The sequence below is a fragment of the Siphateles boraxobius genome, unplaced genomic scaffold (genome assembly GCF_051911475.1).
Source record: "Siphateles boraxobius isolate OS27281-9 unplaced genomic scaffold, OSU_SipBor_1 5, whole genome shotgun sequence".
Classification (NCBI taxonomy): Eukaryota; Metazoa; Chordata; class Actinopteri; order Cypriniformes; family Leuciscidae; genus Siphateles; species Siphateles boraxobius.
Genome location: NW_027509141.1, coordinates 24,576,676 through 24,597,110, shown reverse-complemented (window position 1 = coordinate 24,597,110; position 20,435 = coordinate 24,576,676). Strand labels below are relative to the sequence as shown.

At 37.2% G+C, this 20,435-nt stretch overlaps 3 protein-coding genes across 4 annotated transcripts; 1 reads left to right on the top strand and 2 right to left on the bottom strand.

Annotated features, from left to right (window-relative positions):
- Positions 1-165: 165 nt before the first annotated feature.
- cyld2 (cylindromatosis (turban tumor syndrome) 2) lies at positions 166-8,030 on the bottom strand. Of its 2 annotated transcripts, XM_077203484.1 has the most exons (15): positions 7,984-8,030; positions 7,478-7,601; positions 6,565-7,107; positions 5,431-5,557; positions 4,926-5,170; positions 4,668-4,830; positions 4,440-4,572; positions 4,233-4,340; positions 3,970-4,049; positions 3,781-3,847; positions 2,575-2,707; positions 2,330-2,438; positions 2,090-2,208; positions 1,748-1,952; positions 166-781 (listed from the first exon to the last, which is right to left on the bottom strand). In XM_077203484.1, exons 3-15 carry the CDS (start codon positions 6,985-6,987, stop codon positions 588-590), a joined length of 2,106 nt encoding a protein of 701 aa, XP_077059599.1. In that variant the 5' UTR covers positions 6,988-7,107; positions 7,478-7,601; positions 7,984-8,030; the 3' UTR covers positions 166-587. The 2 variants fall into 2 exon arrangements, 1 of the variants encoding a protein (XP_077059599.1); XR_013194888.1 differs by lacking the exons at positions 7,478-7,601; positions 7,984-8,030 and having other exon boundaries at positions 1,579-1,952.
- Positions 8,031-9,957: 1,927 nt separating this feature from the next.
- Positions 9,958-14,174, bottom strand: tp53inp2a (tumor protein p53 inducible nuclear protein 2a). The gene is made up of 4 exons (XM_077203482.1): positions 13,984-14,174; positions 12,809-13,038; positions 10,561-10,660; positions 9,958-10,454 (listed from the first exon to the last, which is right to left on the bottom strand). Exons 2-4 carry the CDS (start codon positions 12,933-12,935, stop codon positions 10,199-10,201), a joined length of 483 nt encoding a protein of 160 aa, XP_077059597.1. The 5' UTR covers positions 12,936-13,038; positions 13,984-14,174; the 3' UTR covers positions 9,958-10,198.
- Positions 14,175-16,764: 2,590 nt separating this feature from the next.
- snai1a (snail family zinc finger 1a) lies at positions 16,765-20,089 on the top strand. Its single transcript, XM_077203481.1, has 3 exons — positions 16,765-17,277; positions 17,705-18,208; positions 18,741-20,089. Exons 1-3 carry the CDS (start codon positions 17,202-17,204, stop codon positions 18,923-18,925), a joined length of 765 nt encoding a protein of 254 aa, XP_077059596.1. The 5' UTR covers positions 16,765-17,201; the 3' UTR covers positions 18,926-20,089.
- The last annotated feature ends 346 nt before the right edge of the window (positions 20,090-20,435 follow it).

Here is a 20,435-nt window from a genome sequence, read left to right as displayed (position 1 = left end):
ATTCTCTACTTCATTTTTTTAGGTAATTAGTTTCTGTAACCTATACTTGGAAACAATGAAGCATACAATATACAAATATGACCCAAAGAGTAAAAGTTAAGAAAGAGTTCAAACTCTGCCTAACATAATATCTACTATGGATAAAATGAATAAAGAAATGTGAGATTGGTACAACAATATTTTAATGCAAATATAAACATCCTTAAACTTTAATAATTTATAGAATTCATAAAAATAGAATATGTTAATAAAATACAAATACACTTATATTTTCTAAAGAATAAATCTAATTAAAAAATAAATCATAGTGAACCTTCAAATGACATCCTGGCACTATTTGTCATATTAAATCAAATTATATTGTTGATTGTTTACAAATGCTATCTCTGCCTGATAAATTGTCTTAATGTACAGCTAGGAGCCCTTTTTATATACAAATAAACTTCCATTATAAATCACAAGTACAACTGTATAAAGAACAGAGCAAAGCAAAACATCGGTATCGTTAATGTGTCAATTCTCATGATGCAATGACACAATAGATATAGTAGGACACAGTAGTCCAAAGATATCACAAACGTCTCTGCTCATTGATGATGCCGAGTGTGATTGTCTTTTCTCTGATAGAGACACATGTATGAATCACACAGCAGTCTGCACACCAGCTCACTGCACTGACTCAGATCTGCTGTGGAGATCTGCTCCTCAGACTGAGAAAGGAAGTCTCCAACCTCAGGGCAGGACCTGATCACGGGAACGTTGTAGCCATTGTTATCATCACCTAAGGATAAAAATAAGTTATTTAGGAATTAACTAAATTCCAACACCTATGTCAGCATTTTATCTGGGTTTATCTGGCCAGTAATGGAGGGCTTGTGAAACCTCAGTGAAGTGAGCCAGTGCAAATGACATAAATAGAGATATTACAGCGGTGTCTGAAATCTTTGCAGGTGGGGTTTGTGCATGAAGGTATCTCACGAAACTCATTTCAGACGGACTTCTTAGGCGGCATAACGGTTTAATGATGCACAACAAAAGCTTTGGCGATAACTAAGTGAATATATAATTAGTACAATATTAATTTCTCACTAGAAATGACTTCAAAAGTGGAAAAGTTGGTCTAAAATGTATATTTACACAAACTGATCACAAAAAGCAAGCCTCATTGGGACATTACTTGTCACTATCCCTAAAGCCCTACACCTAACCCTACCCGTTAAACACTTTATTCCCTATTAAATACAGGTTAGGCACTTTAATTTCACTTTTCGAATATTTCCTTATTTTTTATCTAAAATAAACACCTCTCTGAGCTGATATGTGATGGGAAACTCGGGTTTGTCGTGTCAAAAGCTAATGCCACCCGCCTTACTCTCCACACCACTGATCATGTTATGCAGCGGGTTTTCTTTTGTCATTTTGTCTGGGTCAATCAGACAGTGGTGGGCGGAGTTAGTGTAAATAGCCTCTGCCATTTGCTCTTGGTGTAAATAGACACTCCCTTATTTTTTAGCTTAACTTTCATGGAATGGAACGCACTGGATTGTAGGAAATCAAAGGCAGCAACATCTATGCTACCTTCAAAAATCGATCAGATGAAGGTATCTCAGTAGACAGGATGTGACATGATCATTGGATTCGGACGTGCCTTGTTGCCTTCCTCCTTCCGTTTGTTGCCTGCAGAGGCAGTTTTTTTCAGCTTGGAACGCAGCCTACATTTGAATATGTTCTAGCATATATGACATACCGCATCGGTCAGCCATGCTGTCAAAGAAGATCCAGGACCGTGGGTCAGGCCCATATTTGACAAAAGACACATAATGGCTGGTGTTTATACAGAGAACTGCAAAGAGTTGCATCTGGTGCCTCTGTACTGATGCATCTTCTGGAAGATGATCTGGAACTGTAAGTTTGTGAGAAGTGTGTTCCTGTCGGGAGGTATGAGTGTGAACCTGTAGAAAGAGCAAACGGATTTGGTAGTGTTTGTGGGAGAAGGCATGTGGATGAAAAAAGCATGTAAAATGCATTATATCACAGATCTGTTGGAATACAAAGTACATAAATTATATTTTAGAATCAGGTTCACTACCTGTGTGTTGCAGGTAGAGCAATACTGCTTAATTTTGCCTGGCTGGAGCTTATGGTCCGTCAGGCACTGGCCACACTCATATTCAGCTAGATGACCACACAAAAAACATTCCCGAGGAGCTGCCAGAGAAAACAGGAGGAGCATGAGAGATACTGTTTCTGCAACAGTCCAATATCTGCTTCTACTAAACAAATATGATCAGGAGGAGATTTCATTTGGAAGTATGCTTGTTAAACTCACAACAATGTAAGACATCTGTGATGTCCAGCTCCGTTGAGGGAATGATTTTAGGGAACATCTTGAACTTCTTACCAAATCGTGGCATCTGAACTATAAGGCAAGATGGAATCTAAAATAAAAATGTTTTGATTAATAATGCATACTTTTGTTTGCGATATATCTACTAGGTAGTTGGCAAAAATGGGGTATGCAAACTGTAATATAATAAATAACCGTCTAATTTACAGTAGAGTATTTTAACAAACCTCTTCAAACTTCAGATCACTTGATACTAAAGACATCTCAAGCAGCTGTTGAACTGAAGGCACGGCTCCCATCTGATTCTTCTCTACAATGATCTGATGCGTATAGGCCTCCTGTGACAACTCTCCATGTGACCTAAAAACAACACACAGGTGTTAAGATATACAGTAAAAGGTTGTTTACACAGAATGTACACTACCATTAAAAAGTTCAGTGAAATTTGATTTTGAAAGTCACTTAATCTCACCAAGGCTGCATTTATTTGATAAAAAATACAGTAAAAATGCAGTATTGAGTATATTATTATTATAATTCAAATTCAAATATTCCTGTGATACCAAAGCTGAATTTTCAGCATCATTACTCCAGGTCTTCAGCATCACATGATCCTTCAAAAAGAATTCTAATATGCTGATTTGCTGCTCAAGGAGCATTTCGTGTCTTTGTCGTGTCGTGTTTTTTTTTCACGTTTCCTGTGTTTGAGTTGGTTTCTTTGGTTTCTTATTGATTTCATTCTAATGTGAACCTGTGTCTCGTTTCTTTGATTTAGTTTGCTTGTGTATTTAAACCCTGAGTTCGTTCTGTTCATGGTCTGATCTCGTCCGTGTATAACGACTGTCCTGTTTGTATTTTGCCATTCCTGCGTATTCTAGTGTTTTGTTTGTTTTAGTTTGTATTTAATAAAATTACTGCTGCATACAGATCCTGCTCATCTCATCCTTGCTGCGACCATTTGTATAAGAATTGTTAGCAATGTTTAAAACAGTTTAATATTTTGGTGGAAAGCATTTTACATTTTAAAAGGATTCTTTGATGGATACAAAGCTCACAAGAACAGCATTTATTTTCAAATAGACACCTTTTGTAATATTACAAATGTATTTCCACTTTGATCAATTTAATGCATCCTTGTTGAATAAAAGTATTAATTTCTTTCAAAAACTTGGTGAACCCAAACTTTTGAACCATAGTGTATATATACATTCAAAAACATAAATAAAATAAAACATTATATAATTTAATATAATACAGTATAACAATATAATATTATAATGTTTTAATAAAGACATATTAAAAATACTTTTTAACCTGTGTGCAAAATATATTCATTCAAGGGTTTTGTAATTGCAGTAAAATGTAAAAACTCAGCCATGTTTCAAAGATAAACAAATCTGGAGTGATGGACAAGCAGTCCAACTGAAACAAACCTGATTTTGAGCAATGGCTCTATGTGTAAAACATCCTTTAATAGTAGGGTGATGAACTCCTCTGGATCTTAAGGATAACAGTAACAATATTTTATTTTAGTATCAGAGTAATGTTCCGTCTAAGCCATAGATGAAAAACTTGCAGCTCTACATCAAAAAAGTAAATGGCCGCTATGGGACAAGTAATACCTTTCTCCTCTGTAGCAAAAGATTTGCACCCCAACTGTTTACGAAACTTCATCACACTCTCTGCTGGAACAAAGCCCGATCTGTCGAGGGAGGCAGAGGTCATATGAAATGAACTGTGAGTACCCTGATGACTATAAACACATGCCCACATGAGCATGAGTGTTTACTCAAGCTCTACAAATATGGCTCTGCATTAGCTTTGTTATGTGACTTTCTTATGTACTATCACACTATCATACATCAAGGGGTTTGGGAGCTTTTACCTGCGTAAACGGTTCACAATGTCCCGTCTCAAAACGTGTGAAATGCCTTCCTCACTATCGGCTGATCTGTTAAACATTCTGCTGAAAGCTTTGGATGACGTGAAGAGACTGTAAAAGCAGAGAATAAAAGAAAATGAATCATACATGCGAACAAAAAGAATGAAACATGAAAAAACAGACGTAACATGCATTTCTTAAGAGGCTTACCTAAAGAGAGTGGCATCTAAATAGCAAGAGTTGAAGTGACCTTGGATCCCCCTCATTCTGCCCACTAGATTAGACAAAACATCTTGCTCAGCAACAGGGGGAACATCTTCATCCAAATCTTCCAGGAGTGTGACTAAGAGGGAAAAAAAGTACTTTTTTTTAAAAAACACAAACATTCATTCCTCTGTTTCTAGAAGTGGAATAATATAGCAGAATCAAAGGTCTCACCTGAGGGGGGTTCAAGTGGTTTCTGGATCTCATTCGGAATGAACAGAAATCTACTGTCTGGTTTGCAGTTGGTCAGTGGCACAAATAAGGCTTTTTTTCCTTCACAGGTAAAATACCGCATTGCACCAAACGTCCCATCCGAACAAGTCGTCACTTCATTGTCCTGAAAGGATTTGAGTTTTTTTTTTATTTGCATGCACAAAACACAACATAATCAGCATATGCTCTGTACTGAGAGAAAAAAATGTAGATGCTCACCAGCTCAAGTCCTGCCCAGTATTTTTTCTTTCCATCTGGAACTCCAATCCATCGGATCACCCCATATATAGTCAGTCCATTCAAAGATATGGCCTGTGCCATGGACCCCACCTCCAAAGAATAATGGGACATGGCCTGAATGGAGTTGGACACATCCTTGTTGGAGAAGATCCTTCCTATTTTTGCATTGCGTAAGTTAAGAGCTGGCATGGAATATATGCGCGACACTGGTTTCCTGTTCAAACCTAAAAAGGGAATAACATGTAAATATATCTGACATCATATCATCGCCCGCCTGACATTCCTCAAGTTAATGACCCCATTAAATCTTGATATGAAGCATGATAGATACTATGAGTTGTTCAAGCTTTGAGACTGACGGAACATAGTCTTTCCAGTTTAAGATAGCAATCTTTTCCGCAGTCTAGTCATAGGATCTCTCTTTTAATCTACAAAATTACCAAATCCAGATGGTTTCAGTATGTTAAAAAGATGAGTTACTGACCCAAATCAATGCTGATTCTCAGCGGTTGCCTGGTGTTTGAATGTGATGGAACCACCTGGACAATGTCAGCTGCACTGAAGAAGGGAAGAGGGACAGTCTTCTTAGACAAAGTATCCTGCTCAGCCTCCTGTGAAAGAATACAACTGCATGTCAACCGATCCAAATGGATTCTTTACGCCATTAACGTGACTATTTTCTTTGCGTTTCAAGTATTTTATCTATGTGATCAAAAGGTCGACACTTACGTCCAGTGTTGGGGAAAGTTACTTTTAAAAGTAATGCATTACAATATTGCGTTACTCCCCCAAAAAGCAACTAAGTACGTTACTTAGTTACTTTTTATGGAAAGTAATGCGTTACATTACTTTTGCGTTACTTTTTCTCACCTGCATGGGCTTGTTTGTTTGTTTTTTAATAACAGCTAAAACAATCTATTTTTGCTAATTGTTAAGGCCCTTTCACATCCAAAGTTAAATGAATAAGCCTAAGGCTGAAGGAAATGCATATTTAGTACTGTACAGTAGAGGGCGCCGCTCAAACAAACCTTTCAGCTGCTGCTGTTCTTGATTAACTGACTGTTTTTATTCATTTTGAGGAATACTGAATGTTTTTGTTCAAGTGAGATGAGTAAATGCAAGTTCAATGCAAATGCACACAACCCCTCACTTTATTTCTCTCAACATGGGGACAGGAGAGCTGTCAGTCAATAAATGTGAAAAAGTAACTAGCGTTACTTATTTGAAAAAGTAACTCAGATATTTTGTTGTAAATTGAAAAAGTAATGCGTTACTTTACTAGTTACTTGAAAAAGTAATCTAATTACGTAACTCAAGTTACTTGTAATAAGTTACCCCCAACACTTCTTACGTCACAGTTGAAAAATGCATGTTTAGATTATGTAATGTTACACAGGCATATCATGTTGATTCAGATTTTGATAAGGGATTTTCCCATTAAAGTAAAACTACAGACAAACATTTCCTTTATATGCAAAATTGTATATAAAAATTGTAAGCACAATAATAAAATATTTTCTTTAAACCAATTTAGTTAAATAGTCTATTTCAATATTTTAGCACATTTCTTTGCATGAATTAATAGGTACAACACGGCAGCAAAAGATGCCTTTCTCACCATTAAGTTCAGCTCAAATCCCAGCATTTGCAAGACTCCTGGTTTGTCCTTCTTGCCTATTTGAATCAGATTCTTGACCAGACATGGTTGAAAATCCTTCTTGTGTTTGACCACAACAAGATCATCCTGAGTAAGGTCACAGACTGCACTGAATAGCTGGACGTTACACACGAGCTCCAGTCTCCTGCTGGCAGGAGAAACGAACAAAAGTAGCTGAGCTTGATGGCGTGAGAGAGGGTGTGTGTCCTGTTTCCTCACCGAACCACTGCTCCTGGCACTGCCACTTCCTCCATAAACCATTCCTATGAGATCTCCTGCTGCTGTCTCCGCATCCGCGCGCAAAATTGACCCGCGAGATAAGCCTTTCTTGCTTCTCCTCACTACAATAAAGTAGCGCTCCTGTCGTTCCATGTCCAACTCCATGTTAAACGATGAGCGTGTGTGGTGTTCAGTGGTCGCTTTATCAAGACAGAGAGGACTCAGCTATCTACGGTCGTGATGTCATGCATTTCATTGCTGACATGTGACTCTAAAGATGTCCATCTGTGTCAACCAGGAAATCGGTAATACAAAAAGTGTAATACAAATTGATTTGTATGCATTGGTTTATTAATATAGGCTAATAAATGCATTGATTTATAAGATTAGTGAGATATACTAAACCGATTATTAATGAATGATTTAAATCTGGTTTTGGCACAATAATAAATAATAATAATAAAACAATAAAAAGCATAATATACATTTTATGAATAAAAAATTAAATAATAACAATGTTATATGGTATTTAGCCTATGCAATGTTGTTTACCAATCTAAAGATTGCAGATTTCTTTGTTTATGTTGCTCGCTCAAAATAAATATGTTAAAATAATCTTTTCAAACTATATATATAAAAAAGTAAGTTACTTTACCTGAGAACACGGTTGTTTTCTTGGTTAAAGGACAGTGGTGTGATGATGGCATTGTTAGTGCTGTTCTGTAGAGACCCACTTATCCGTAGACATGATAAACGAGTGAAATGCAAGTAGTACATCTCTATGAGAAGATGTAGAAACATATAGGAAAACAAAACAATGTGACAAATGTCACTCACAAAGAGATTGCATTATCACACCTAATGGAACCAAGTAAATAATTATAAAATCTATAACATTTTATAGTGTTCTAATAGCCTACTAATTTGCCTTGTTGTGTAACTAAACTAGGTTACAATAAAACTGTGGCAATTCTCAAGTACAATATACATACATCTATACCTGAAGTACAATATTTACCTAACATTTTGGGTATAAGTGTATTTTTAGGCTCTGCTCAGCAGAACACATGTGATGCCGATAAAAATGCTGTCTAAGGAAAGCCAGACTACAAATGTTCACTTAAGTTAAAGAAAATGAAAAAGAAAATACATTCTGAGCACCTTCACATATTGTAGACAGTCAGCATTTAGCACATTCAAAAGTCTGCACTGTTAATTCTTTAAGTGCATGCTTTTGTATTCATGCACTCTGGTTGAAAGCACCTGACCTTGAACACTAACTTGATGTACTTGTTTTGTAACTTGTTCTTTTCACTGTCAAAAACTTTGTATGAGTCATTTTAAAGGGTAAGAAGTCAATGACTATAGTTTAGTTCAGTATGCAATGAGATATGAGATAGATGTGAATGCCCCGTCTATACATCTGTGTCCAATTAAAAAAACTAGGAGGTATATGTCTTAATTTAACTTAAAATAAAATAAAGCATAAGTGTGGAAAAAAAACAAAATTACTATCCATGTTCATGGGGAAATATCTTTTAAACTGCCCAAAAAGGATCTAAATAAATAAAGTTAAAGAGAAACATACTGCTTCAGATTATTTTTTTAAAAGCCTCTGAGTTGAACAAATAAACTAAGACAACTGTTGTTGAAACTATTCAACAACTAAGAAGTTGATTCTTTAAAAATATGGCACTGCGTTGCCTTGAATTAAAATGATCTCAATCATGCACATTTCCAACAATTTGTCGCAAAGGCACTGACTAAAAGGTTTGCATTTCAGATTTTCTTTTCCTGATATTTTTACGGAATAATCTTACCTTACTCTGCCCTAGAGGGAAGAGCATTATAATATCATGCAATTTGCATATGCATGCAAATTACTATTCTGCAAACCCCATAAATTTTCCGTGAACCAATGCATTATTAATTTTATAAATCTGCAGACATATTTTAGCAAAAACCTGCATGCATATTATGAAGAACCCTTTTGAACTCTGAGTTGACATGCATTTGATCACCTGCTTTATGCGCCCTCATCACTTTCTGACAGATAAAACTGCAGGGAGCATTCTACGGACGCCACATGGCATAATTGAAATATGTCGACATTTATCTTGCTGCCCATCAGATCAAGTGATGTCTATGAAGATGTGTGTTAAAGAAAGAAGGTGTTCACTAGACATGCCTGATAGCATGTGATCTTTCGACAGATTTTTATGTAACTGGTAAAGATGAACTTTATATAGGCTACTTTCCCTATTAATTGAATAAGACTTACACTTTATCAGTACAAGATAAACATTGTGAAACAATTAGCAACAAGTGATTCGGAATTGTTGACACAACAATGATTTTCGCGCAGATGGCAACAAATGTCCAGCTTCAAGTAAATAGTTGATACCTTTGCAACACAATCTTGGTCTGCTACGCATTTGATTATGTATTGAATGCACTCAAATGACCCGTTCACATGACAGCAGCATTCTTTGTTTATGCTGCAGGGCTATGATGTCCTCGCTGAGAAACAAAGAAACAAAACAGAGCTCTTATGCTCTTTTTTTAATTTACTAAGAGCATAAATCATATCAAATATCCAGTACAAATAGCTGAGAATATATGCCACTTGCTAAGCTATAGCTTATAGGGATGAATAGAAGAACTAAATGTCATCATTAAACTTTAATGTTTATATATATTATAATGTTTAACAAAAAACGTATAACATTGTAAATAGGATTCATTTTAGAGTGGGGAAAGAACATGATTTATGTTTTTGTAATACACTCTGGAAGACAGTAATTTGGACGTCACTTTGACCACAGAAAGTTGGAAAAGGGCTACGTCCATGACTAGACCACACGAGGCGAACCCAGGCGCCCCCTCGTGGTTGTTATAGTGCACTGCATGACAATAACGCTTTCTGCAAACTTAGAAACATACAGTATATTATTTATTAAAAATAAATGACGGTCAAGTTGGAAAGTAAGTATCTGTATTAATAAGGTAAACTGGCTGGAATGATCTAGATTACCATTGATACTCCATTGCTTTATTCTCTTCACCACTATAAAGTGATTTCACTACATGATCTATATAAGTTATATAATGTTACAATGAAAGAACACATGATAATTTCAAAAGTCCTTCACTTCATTTTATTGCTGCATGACAGTCTAGTACACTAGCATGTAAAAACAGATTTTCCAATTGCCAACATAATTTTTGGAGGCATAATTTTAGCTGCCACAAGGTTTATTATACCCTTCATTATGAATAACAAAATAAAAATGATTCAAACATACTCATATCAAGCTTTTATTTTTGCACCAAGGTACTTGCATGTGCTTGTGTGCTTGTTGACTTTCTCAGTATCTTAGTAATTAAAGTTGCGACGGCCAGGCTGGTGGAGGATCACGCGATGTATGCGAGAGTAATGTTGAGGAACATGTTGACGAATGTGGTTCTGACGCTGAATGCAATTGCGGCCGAGATTGTGGCGGTTGGCCCGAGCCTGAGCGCGCTGTATCCGGCCCACCTGCGTGACTTTGACCTGAGCCCCGGACTGAGAGACCAGCCGCTGAGATACTCGAACACTGCCTCGAGAAACAGGGACTTCCGGATCTGCGATGCTTTAGAAAGAGAACAAAACACCATTTCAAGTGAATGTCAATGCAACCTCACAGTCGAAATACAGTGATAATGATTGCAAGCTCTGAGCAGATGTATTGGTTTTACCTTGCATCACTGACCAAGCTGGCAGCACATTTCTCAGTGCTTGACAGGGTTCTTATTAACTTGAACTGCACCTCACTGGGTTCAGAGGATGTCTCTCCATCTACAGAAAAGAATAATACAGTTACCACAGAAGGCTGTATCTTAATCCTGTAAAGCCTGAGAAATCTTTGTCAGATCTTTAAAAAAAATGTTTTTTAATTCAACAGATAATTGAACCATTAGACAAAATAACAAAAAACTATGGAGCTCTCACACTTGAGGAGAGGATAAAAAACACCTCAATGTTATTCAGAGCCCCAAACTCATCAAAAATATTTAATTTGCTGCAGTTGCTGATATTTATATAACCAAAAAGTATGACGAAATCAAATAAACCTATGTTGCTTCAATCCAGTAAGTGTTCATCTTGAAATATTACTAACAATATAAAAGCTATTATATTTACACAGGAAAAAACAACAACAACATGTGAACCACAACCTGAAAGGGGATTTTTTTAGAATTATACTGCACGACCTTTTAGTTGCTAAAAAAATGATAAAACTATCATTTAGTCTTAATTCTAGTTTATTTATAAAGCCCTTTCCCCTACAAAGTAGACCAAAGGGCTGAACAGTTAAAACAGTCTACAGATAATAACAAATAATAATAATAAAACAGAACACAAGACAACAGTCAATAGCAACAAGAAAAACACAAACAACAGAAAACAGCAAGGAAACCACCTTCATACATACAAATAAAACAAAATACAACTGCCAAATTTCCAAGAGTTAAAAGCCATGGAAAACAAATGTGTTTTCAATCGAGATTTACAAATGTCAATTGAGGGTGCAGATCTGGGGCCTGTATGATGGTAGTTTAACAAACTCAGGGTTACAGGATTAGTTTAGAGTTGACAAAACCAAACCAATTCAACCAGGCTTTGTTCGTACCATGATGCTGATCATCAACTTTCTCTGTCAACTCAGGCTTTGATCCTGAGTTTAGGTGTGACATCAGTAGCGAACAGCCAATCAAATGCTGAGAAAGATTGAAACTGCGATTCATTTCTCATGAGAGAAGCAACACGATTCACTTCTCTCTTATGCAGAATATTACGAGATTGAAAAATATGAAGAATTTAACCAAATTTACACAGCAAGAAGAAAATAGCTGTCTATGAAAGAGGACAACTAAAAGAAAAAGTATTTCTATATCAGTGCAAGTAAAAGTTGTGAAGGGTATAATAAATCATAAATAATATCGAAATCATACAAAATTATAATTCTAAATAAGTATTACTAAAGGCCAGACGACTTTGTCTTTAAAAAGCATTTGCTATGTAGTGACCTTTAATTTGGAGTAGAAATTGGTGGAGTGACTTTATCACATCAGACATGTGTCACTTTGTTCACAGCTGATTGGTCCAAGTTCGGTTTGCAACCTCTTACCTAGAACATAACCTGCCCTGGACCAGGTTAGCCGTGGAGCGTAAGTTACAATGGCGATGAACACTGTTAAAGCCCAAACCACAATCATGGTGCCTAAAACCCAGGGTTGGTGCAAACTAAACTGAAAGTGGCTGGCCACCTAAACCAGCTTCATGGTATACCACCTGATGTCAGGTGGAAGGGCACTCCACAGTCTTGGGCCGGCAACAGAAAAAGCCTGATCCCCTTCAGTTTCCGAGGGAGTTTTAGGAATTGCGAGAAGTAAACAATTACGTGATTATTGAGGTCTGCATGAATTCATATGAATTAAATTAGTAATATATTCTGGGGCCAGGCCATGGACAGCTTTATAAACTTAGAGTAACACCCTATCAGATATATAACCGGTAGCCAGTGCAGCTTTATCAAAACTGGGGTAATATGTTCCCTTTTCCTAGTACAACACAACAATTTACACAATGAAGTATATTGTGTACAACAGGGTTTTCAGTAAAGTTTCCATAATGTTGATCATTTAGAGGCCTTAGAAAAATGTGTATCACATATGATAAGAGTAGGCTTTATAGGCACAATCACACAGACAACTGTTATCTGTGCTAAATAAGATAATACAAATATATTTTTGTCCATACAATGTAAATCGATGAAGTCCAAAACCACAAATGGATACAAAACACAGTAACTGATGACAGAATGATCATTTTTGCATATCGTGAATGCAAATTATTTACAAATATATTACTTGCTGTCCTTGAATTAAATGCACTAGTACATTCCTTCATATGAATATGACTCATTGGTGTCTCTGTACTCACCAGCTGCACTGACCATGAGCCAGCCCTCCTCGTCCACTTCCGGAGACCCTGGTTTTGGTACAGTTGGTTCCTGAGTTGTTTCATTCAAAGAGCTTCCAAAGAGCAGGTTTGTGAGCCGTTGAAACATGGTTATAAATTACGCGTGATTGTACTTAATAATAGATGGTGAACTGGATTGCCTTGTACACGGGGCCCTCTGGCAGATTTCAGCAGAACGACATCAGCTAGACCTTTAGTGAAGGAAAAATATGACTGTAAATGTAAACACTGTGAGAGTCTCTGTTTTGAATTATATCATCTAATCAAGGCTTGGTTAGAAACCACACCTGACAGGATCAGGCTACAAGCTATTTTAAACTCATTTTGAGGTCAGGTTTCATTCTGAAATCAGAGTGTCTTTTTTTTACAGGCCTGGCATAAAGTAGGGATGAATTTAAAAAAAAGGTAATAATAATAATAACCACTTTACATAATTGCTTTCCCAATCAATGCACTTAAAAATTCAAAACATTCAGTGAACATTGTGGTTTTAGTCACCGGTTTAGTTACCAACAAAGACATGTTCTACATGTAAGTCCCATTTCTGTGTAACGTTAACGTTATATTTGTACATATGACCACAAAGATGGATGAACAGAATTTTGGGAGTGCATTGTTGGACCCCAGCTCTATTGTTGAGTCCATCTGTCGTTCTCCAGCTGGGGGTGTGCCATTGAAACAATACCTACATTTTCTCCGAAAACATAGCATCTGTATAATGTGGAAATGTTTTAATTTCAATGTTTGTTTGTTTTTGAATGCAAGATTCATTTAGGAGCATTTATCAAATAACGTTTACTGAATGTCGGTGGTTTGTTTTGCTCTTTCGCTTGTCATCCAGATGTCGAGGAAAACACTCATTTATCATTTTTGTGCAATGGGCTACAAATACACAGTAACGTTAACTCATAAAAATAAATGTTGTAGAAGAAATGTTAATGACAAATACTGCAAACATCACAGATGAATCAATGAAACAGCGTTATATGGCTATAGAAGATTATGATTAAGAAATATGGTATGAGTACACATACAAATTTGTATAACGTTACATGCATAGTCTACAAACAAAACAATTTGCGAATATACAGATTTTCTCACATAGCTAAAATCGAGGCTTACGTAAAACATACTACCTGCTTCTTTATAGAGCAACCGATTTTCCACCGTCTAATTCGTTAAAAATAAATATTTGTTTTTTTGGTAGTTTCCGAGGTAGAGGTGCAGATATATGCTCTTTTGTTCTGTTTGTTTATTTTTGCAAATGATTGCAACGAATCCCAACGAACAGCTGATAATAAAAACAAAAAGACCAACGAAGTAGCTCCGCCTACTGCTGTCGGCTAGTCCAATAAGATTCGTACACAAACCGAGAGGTGGAGCCAGAATTTAACGGGGCGTATTATCAGTTTGTTATCGATAGCTGACCTGGGAACAGTTTTTAACATTAAACTATAAAACTCACGGGCCGTCCGTAAGTAAAACTGATTCCAGTTGAGTTGTGGAGGAAAGGAGTTGGACATGTCGAGGGGCGTGTCAATCAACAAAATTTGAAAACTGCAGAATGTGCCGCAGCAACGGACACTCGGACAGTAGGAATGGGATATGGGGTTCCAAACCATTATGGCTTGCTTTCCTGTGGAACATTAAAAAGGGAACATTAGCAGGGTGTCTCGGTCACTTACACTGTATGGAAAAAGACGCAATAAGAGTCAATGACGGATAGGGTTGCCACCCTCAATACAAAAAAATAAGGGATGCCTGCCGTAGCGGGGCCCAAAGCCCATGGTGGTATATCATAACTCAAAACATATTTTCAGTAAAGTAATAAGATCAGTACCCATGGACATTATAATAAGCTATATGCTATTGAAATAAGTGTGAATAGATGCAATCACTCTCTATCACAAAAAACGTTAACAAAGTGTGACAATGAGACCACAAAAAAATTGCCTTTCCTCTGAGATGTATGTGAGATGCTAACCATTCTTTATTAACTTATTAAATTAACAGATCCATAACTTATTCACAATAAATTAAACAAATGCGTTGATACTCAAACAAATACTAAATTTGATTGGAAAAATATATATAGTGCAGGAGACTTTAGCAAAGGATCTTGAACATCAAAAACATTAGTAGACCAGAAGTAGTAGGCCTACTGTGCAGTATTGGACTATGTTAGGCCTACTTTTTTAATAAGTGTACTTCTTGTCACTCCGTGCAGCACTGAGTAGCTGTTTGTCTTTCAAACATGTAACACCATCCAAACAGTGATACCACACCTATCATCTACAAACATTTCTAAATTTAAGTATAACATTATTTTTTATTATTGGTAAGAAAATCTATTTATTTATTCATGTATTCAGAGCTATTGTTAATTCTATAAAGGATAAAATTCTCTAGATTTGTTAAGCATAAGTTAATTTCTTCACACATGCACATTTTTATTATTAAATATGTATTAAATATATATCTCTCTTGTTTCTTATTTAAAAAATGCATGTGTCTGACTGTGTACCTTAACCATAGTAAACAAATCATACCATAATGTTTGGATATAATTCATTTACATTGTAATATTATTTCTTAACAAATGGGCATAGGCAGCATATGAAAATGTAATCAATCAGAACATTATTGAGCTGATTGAAGAAATGTCATTTTCTATCTGCTTCGGTAGATGCTTTAGGTATGAAGAACTGTGAGACGGTGCTTTTTGATTTCTCACGTTGCTATCAACTCTCTGCCAAAAGACCCGCCCTCCTCTGACTCTGATTGGCCCTGAACCTGATGGTATTAAACAAACCAATCAAACCAACAATGGCAGCGAGTATTACCCAATCAAGTGTAGAATAGGACGACTCTTCACAGAATACGGATGGAAAGATTTGCATGGGATGATGCGAAGACAACTCGGAAATACGGGACAAACCCTATGGACAAACCGCGCCCCCTATTGATTCAAAACGGGACGCGCTATTTTTTTCACAAATACGGGACGATTCCGTATTTTAAGGGACGGGTGGCAAAACGGGTGGCAAAAATCTATGGTGTAACATTTTACAACATCTTTCCGCATTATAGGAAATGTAAATGGTAGGCTACCAATAATAACCACTCGTAATTTTCTTAGCTACTGTTCTGTTATTGTCAGGGTTATGGCCTCTTATCACTAACATTACGACGTTTCTATGAATAGTAGAAATAAATTATTTAAACACATTTTAAATCAAAATTCATGGACACAAATAAATTCTCCTTAAACATAATTAAACGTGGCAATATGCAAATTTAATTGGTAGTAATGAATAGGGAAAAAATCAAATATTTTGCTCTTTAAACAAGGTTAAATAAGTCACTTGAAATCATTTTAAATAGAATTGATAGGCCTATATTTTGGTCCTGCTAAATACGTAATATAAGATTTTTTGCGTTTTTAATGCACTTCATCAAACATTGTGGAATGTGGACACAAACTTGTTTCATAATCGTGGGCGCCAGAAAACCGTTAAAAACGACGAAAATAACTGTATTTTATTACCACAAGGTGGAGCCATAATCAAAATGGTACTTTCACACACCAAATTCATTCCAGGCTCGTCCTGACATCTGTTGAAAAGTGCATTGTGCACTTGTCAGCTTATCAAAATTAGTTAATAAAACATCTCCAGAACTTACATTTCGGTGTATGATGTATAATGGTCTTGACGATAAAATAAAACGTGATGACAGCTTGTGAACATCTGTGCAAACCAGGTCTGGCGGAGCTAGCAGCTATGTGTTTTGATAGAAAGTAGACTACAGATTTATGTTGCACATGCTAATTATATTATCCTTCATTGTGCATACTTTGGAGATGGCAAACATTTCCTTCACAAAAGCTTTATTTAAATGAACAATGATCTGGCTTTACACACATTGGCGAGGAGTCGCGAAGTAAACAATGAATTTAGATTGGCTCATTTGTATGATCTTGATAGGCACGAATTAAACAATTCACTTGTGTGTATTACCTGCGAAGTGAGCTTGGGAACATTCACACCTAGGCAGCAGTCAAGTGCTGGGTAATTAAATGAAACACTGACGACGGCGATGGCTGTAGGCTGTTCTTTTGGGCGGGTCCAAATGGACGTATACCCACTCAGTCTGTCAGACTGTTTTAAATAAGTACAGACTAACTAATTGTAGTCCATTTCAGATCAGTGTTCAGTGTTCAGTGTTAACGTTACAAGAACTGCGGATTGGCGAGGACGCTACATTTTAAGGACTATCTGAAGCGGAGCGTTTCAGCGAGATTTTACCCTTGAAAAAATAATTGGACTGGATTGTTAAAACTTAAGAGTTCAGAATGCCTCGGTCTTTCCTGGTAAAAAAGTATTTCACCAGCAAGAGGCCAAACTACAGCGAGCTGGAATGTCAGAACGGTGAGTTTTACTCCCTTTTTAAAAAAATCGAATCAATCTAAACGTAAAATGATTTTAAAGTGTACAACTGGCACCTAAATTAGTTATTCTGATCAAAGGATCCAGGGGGTTGCATTTTTGTCATCGGTACGTCGGATATATTAATATATATAAATCGTTTTTATTAAAAAAAAATCAATTTGGCAGTTGTATTTTCAATCATTTCCCTTGTGGAATTTCAATCTATACACAGCGCCCTTTCTTCGCTGGATCTGGTTGCATGTGATGCACATGTTTTTTGAGGTTCTACTTCTGTTGCAACTGAGTGTCCTGTGCTTTTCAATGGCAATCTGTTATATCGTAAAACACCAAGTCCAAAAATTCTATAGCCACTAATATGGTTGTAAATATCATTAGGAACTTATTTTCTCTTCCTCTCATCCATCAGATACTCTGCCAGACAGATACCCACTTGCAGAACTTCCAGCAGTCAGCAATGACTTCCCAGTGACTTGCTTGACCACTGGACTGGTTTGGGATGTCAGCTTGCTACCTTCCCTGCACAATCCCACATCCCCATCCGCTAGCCAGGGCCCGCTGGACCTCAGCTCACCGTCCAGCAGCGTCAGCTGTAGCAGCAGCGGGGAAGAAGATGAAGGACGCACATCAGACCCACCGAGCCCAGATTCCTCAGACACCTACCACCCCCAACAGACCAGCAGGCCGAGACGCAACAACAAGAACAGGGCAGGACAGAGAGAGGACAAGAGCGAGGCCACCGTCCCAGTCACTCGACCGGCCTTCTTCTGCAAGCACTGTCCCAAAGAATACAACAGTCTCGGTGCTCTAAAGATGCACATCCGCTCACACACTCTACCATGCGTCTGTCCCACCTGTGGAAAGGCTTTCTCCCGACCCTGGCTGTTAAGAGGACACATTCGCACACATACAGGTAAATCAATTGTTTTTGTTTTTTTTCTTCAACAAACTTACAAAATGTCTTACTAGCACTCAATATGGTTCATGCTAATTTTGCATTGTGTTTATAATTTAAAGATGTATATGTAAATATCTTACATTTTGTTTTGGAACTCTCTAAAATCTCTTTTCGCAATAATTTCATTAATGCAACACCGTTAGTTTAGTGATTCACTCAGTCAAGTGAGTTTGTCCTCAATAGAATTGCTTTTCATTGATCACTCATTGTGTTGACATCTTTTTAACAATGACACAATAGGACAATCTTATCAATCACTAGTGTGAGAGCAGAGATAAGCAAAGATAAGTTGATCAAGAATGCCAAGGAGCACTTGTTATCATCCTTGCTGAGTAGCCACTTATTTTTGTGTACTTGTGGTTGATCCAATCAGGTTACCATGTGACTGTTAGCTACTTCGACAACATGTTTTTTTTTTACAAAGATATAAGAACCGACATTAATGATTACAAGTGCATATTTAACAGTGTGCATATTTTCCCCTCAGGTGAGCGTCCATTCTCCTGCCCACACTGTAACCGTGCCTTCGCAGACCGTTCTAACCTCCGTGCGCACCTGCAGACCCACGCAGATGTGAAGAAATACCAGTGCAACACCTGTTCTCGCACCTTCAGCCGCATGTCCTTGCTGCAGAAACACAGCGCTGCCGGCTGCTGTCCCTCCACGGCCTGAGGACACCGGGAGACATTTTATTCTACTTCAGGACTCGGTGCCTTGTGAGATAATAATGACTGTGTGCTTCTTCTCTCAACACCCGCGCATATATGCAATATGCAACAGAAGAAGGATGATGCGGCATTTAAGCAGACTTCTTAAACATAACATGGTCGATACATTTCCAAAATGCCACGTCAGACCTTTTTTTCTTAACCAAAATACTTCAAATGAAGGAATTATGAATGTTAAAGTATAATAGCTGTTCAGCTAGGAGTCCTGAAGCAGGGACAGCTGCTGTCAGGTTGGGGGTGGGCTCACTATGGTAGGGTATGTCTCTCAGCATGACACACACACACACACACACACACACACACACACACACACACACACACACACACACACACACACACACACACACACACACACACACACACAAACATATGCACACAGACAGACAGCTGTTCTGTGGTTCGGAGGCAGTGTGCTAACAGGTGCCCTGGCCCTGACCGTCACATCTCTCTGATAACAGGTGGCGTCTGCCAATTTCTCTAGAAACACACTTTGAGAGTCGTAATGGACCATAGTTGACTGTGGTGGTGTTGTTTTTTAAGTTGGTTTTAGTGGGTTGTAACCTGCATGTGCATGGTTCATCGCTTCTTTTTACTGATGTTTGTTCTTTTCACCACACACACATATATTTTTTTTTACTCTGTGTCCTTTATCACTCCTTTTGTTGTACAGGGACTGAGTTTTAAAATGCACTCCAGTTTACCAAAGAGTATTGAAGTCCTGTCATTGTGTACTATTAAAACAAATGATTGGAAATTTAAACCAAAGCCATGCTACTTTTTGTAATTTAAAAAGGTTTTCGTTTTTGTACCGCAATGTTTTTTCAAGTGATGACATGCAACACTTCTGTATTTTTTATCTGATGTGAAGAAAATGACAGTCTTAGTAAATAGCCATCAATGTTTTTCATATTCTGTTCACAATGCATGTGGACATTTCAACCCTAATATGTCACATTTTACTGACAATTTCATGCATGATTTTTTTTTTTTATGAAATTGAATGAGTTCAGTGCAATTTTTTTAAGCATACTTTTTTATATACATTTCATGTCTCTTTGTATTCGTCCAAATCATTTCCATCCAATAAAATAATTTAAGTTTATACAAAGACTTTGATTCATGCTCACTTGTTTTGGATTCGCCACAGTTACAAAGTGTCAAAAAGGCTCATACTGGTAATCGGATGGCTCATGTTATTTGAAGCTGTTGAAATGCATTATCAGGAAGAGCGGTGCTTCATTTCCCATGAATAGGAGCGACTCACTGGTTTGTAACTGTGATGTTTGCTGGGTGGCAGGTGAATGCACTATGACAGCAGAGGGACAACTGCATGCACCTGCTCCACACACCTGTCCTACTGCACGCACACGCTCACTCACTCTCCGCAAACAAAACGGTTTACCCAGAATGGACTCCTGGCCTGCTTATGCATACGGATGTGTGTTGACTTTTGT

Excerpts from the sequence above, each read along its gene's own strand:
- cyld2 (XM_077203484.1), bottom strand. The coding sequence starts at position 6,987 with ATGGAGTTGGACATGGAACGACAGGAGCGCTACTTTATTGTAGTGAGG. Across the intron at positions 4,050-4,232 it reads ATTGTGAACCGTTTACGCAG|ATCGGGCTTTGTTCCAGCAG; the intron begins GTAAAAGCTCCC and ends CTCCCTCGACAG. Across the intron at positions 2,209-2,329 it reads CACAGATGTCTTACATTGTT|CTCCTCGGGAATGTTTTTTG; the intron begins GTGAGTTTAACA and ends TTTCTCTGGCAG.
- tp53inp2a (XM_077203482.1), bottom strand. The coding sequence starts at position 12,935 with ATGTTTCAACGGCTCACAAACCTGCTCTTTGGAAGCTCTTTGAATGAA. Across the intron at positions 10,661-12,808 it reads GCTCATGGTCAGTGCAGCTG|ATGGAGAGACATCCTCTGAA; the intron begins GTGAGTACAGAG and ends TCTTTTCTGTAG. Across the intron at positions 10,455-10,560 it reads AGCTTGGTCAGTGATGCAAG|CATCGCAGATCCGGAAGTCC; the intron begins GTAAAACCAATA and ends CTCTTTCTAAAG.
- snai1a (XM_077203481.1), top strand. The coding sequence starts at position 17,202 with ATGCCTCGGTCTTTCCTGGTAAAAAAGTATTTCACCAGCAAGAGGCCA. Across the intron at positions 17,278-17,704 it reads CGAGCTGGAATGTCAGAACG|ATACTCTGCCAGACAGATAC; the intron begins GTGAGTTTTACT and ends CTCATCCATCAG. Across the intron at positions 18,209-18,740 it reads ACACATTCGCACACATACAG|GTGAGCGTCCATTCTCCTGC; the intron begins GTAAATCAATTG and ends TTTTCCCCTCAG.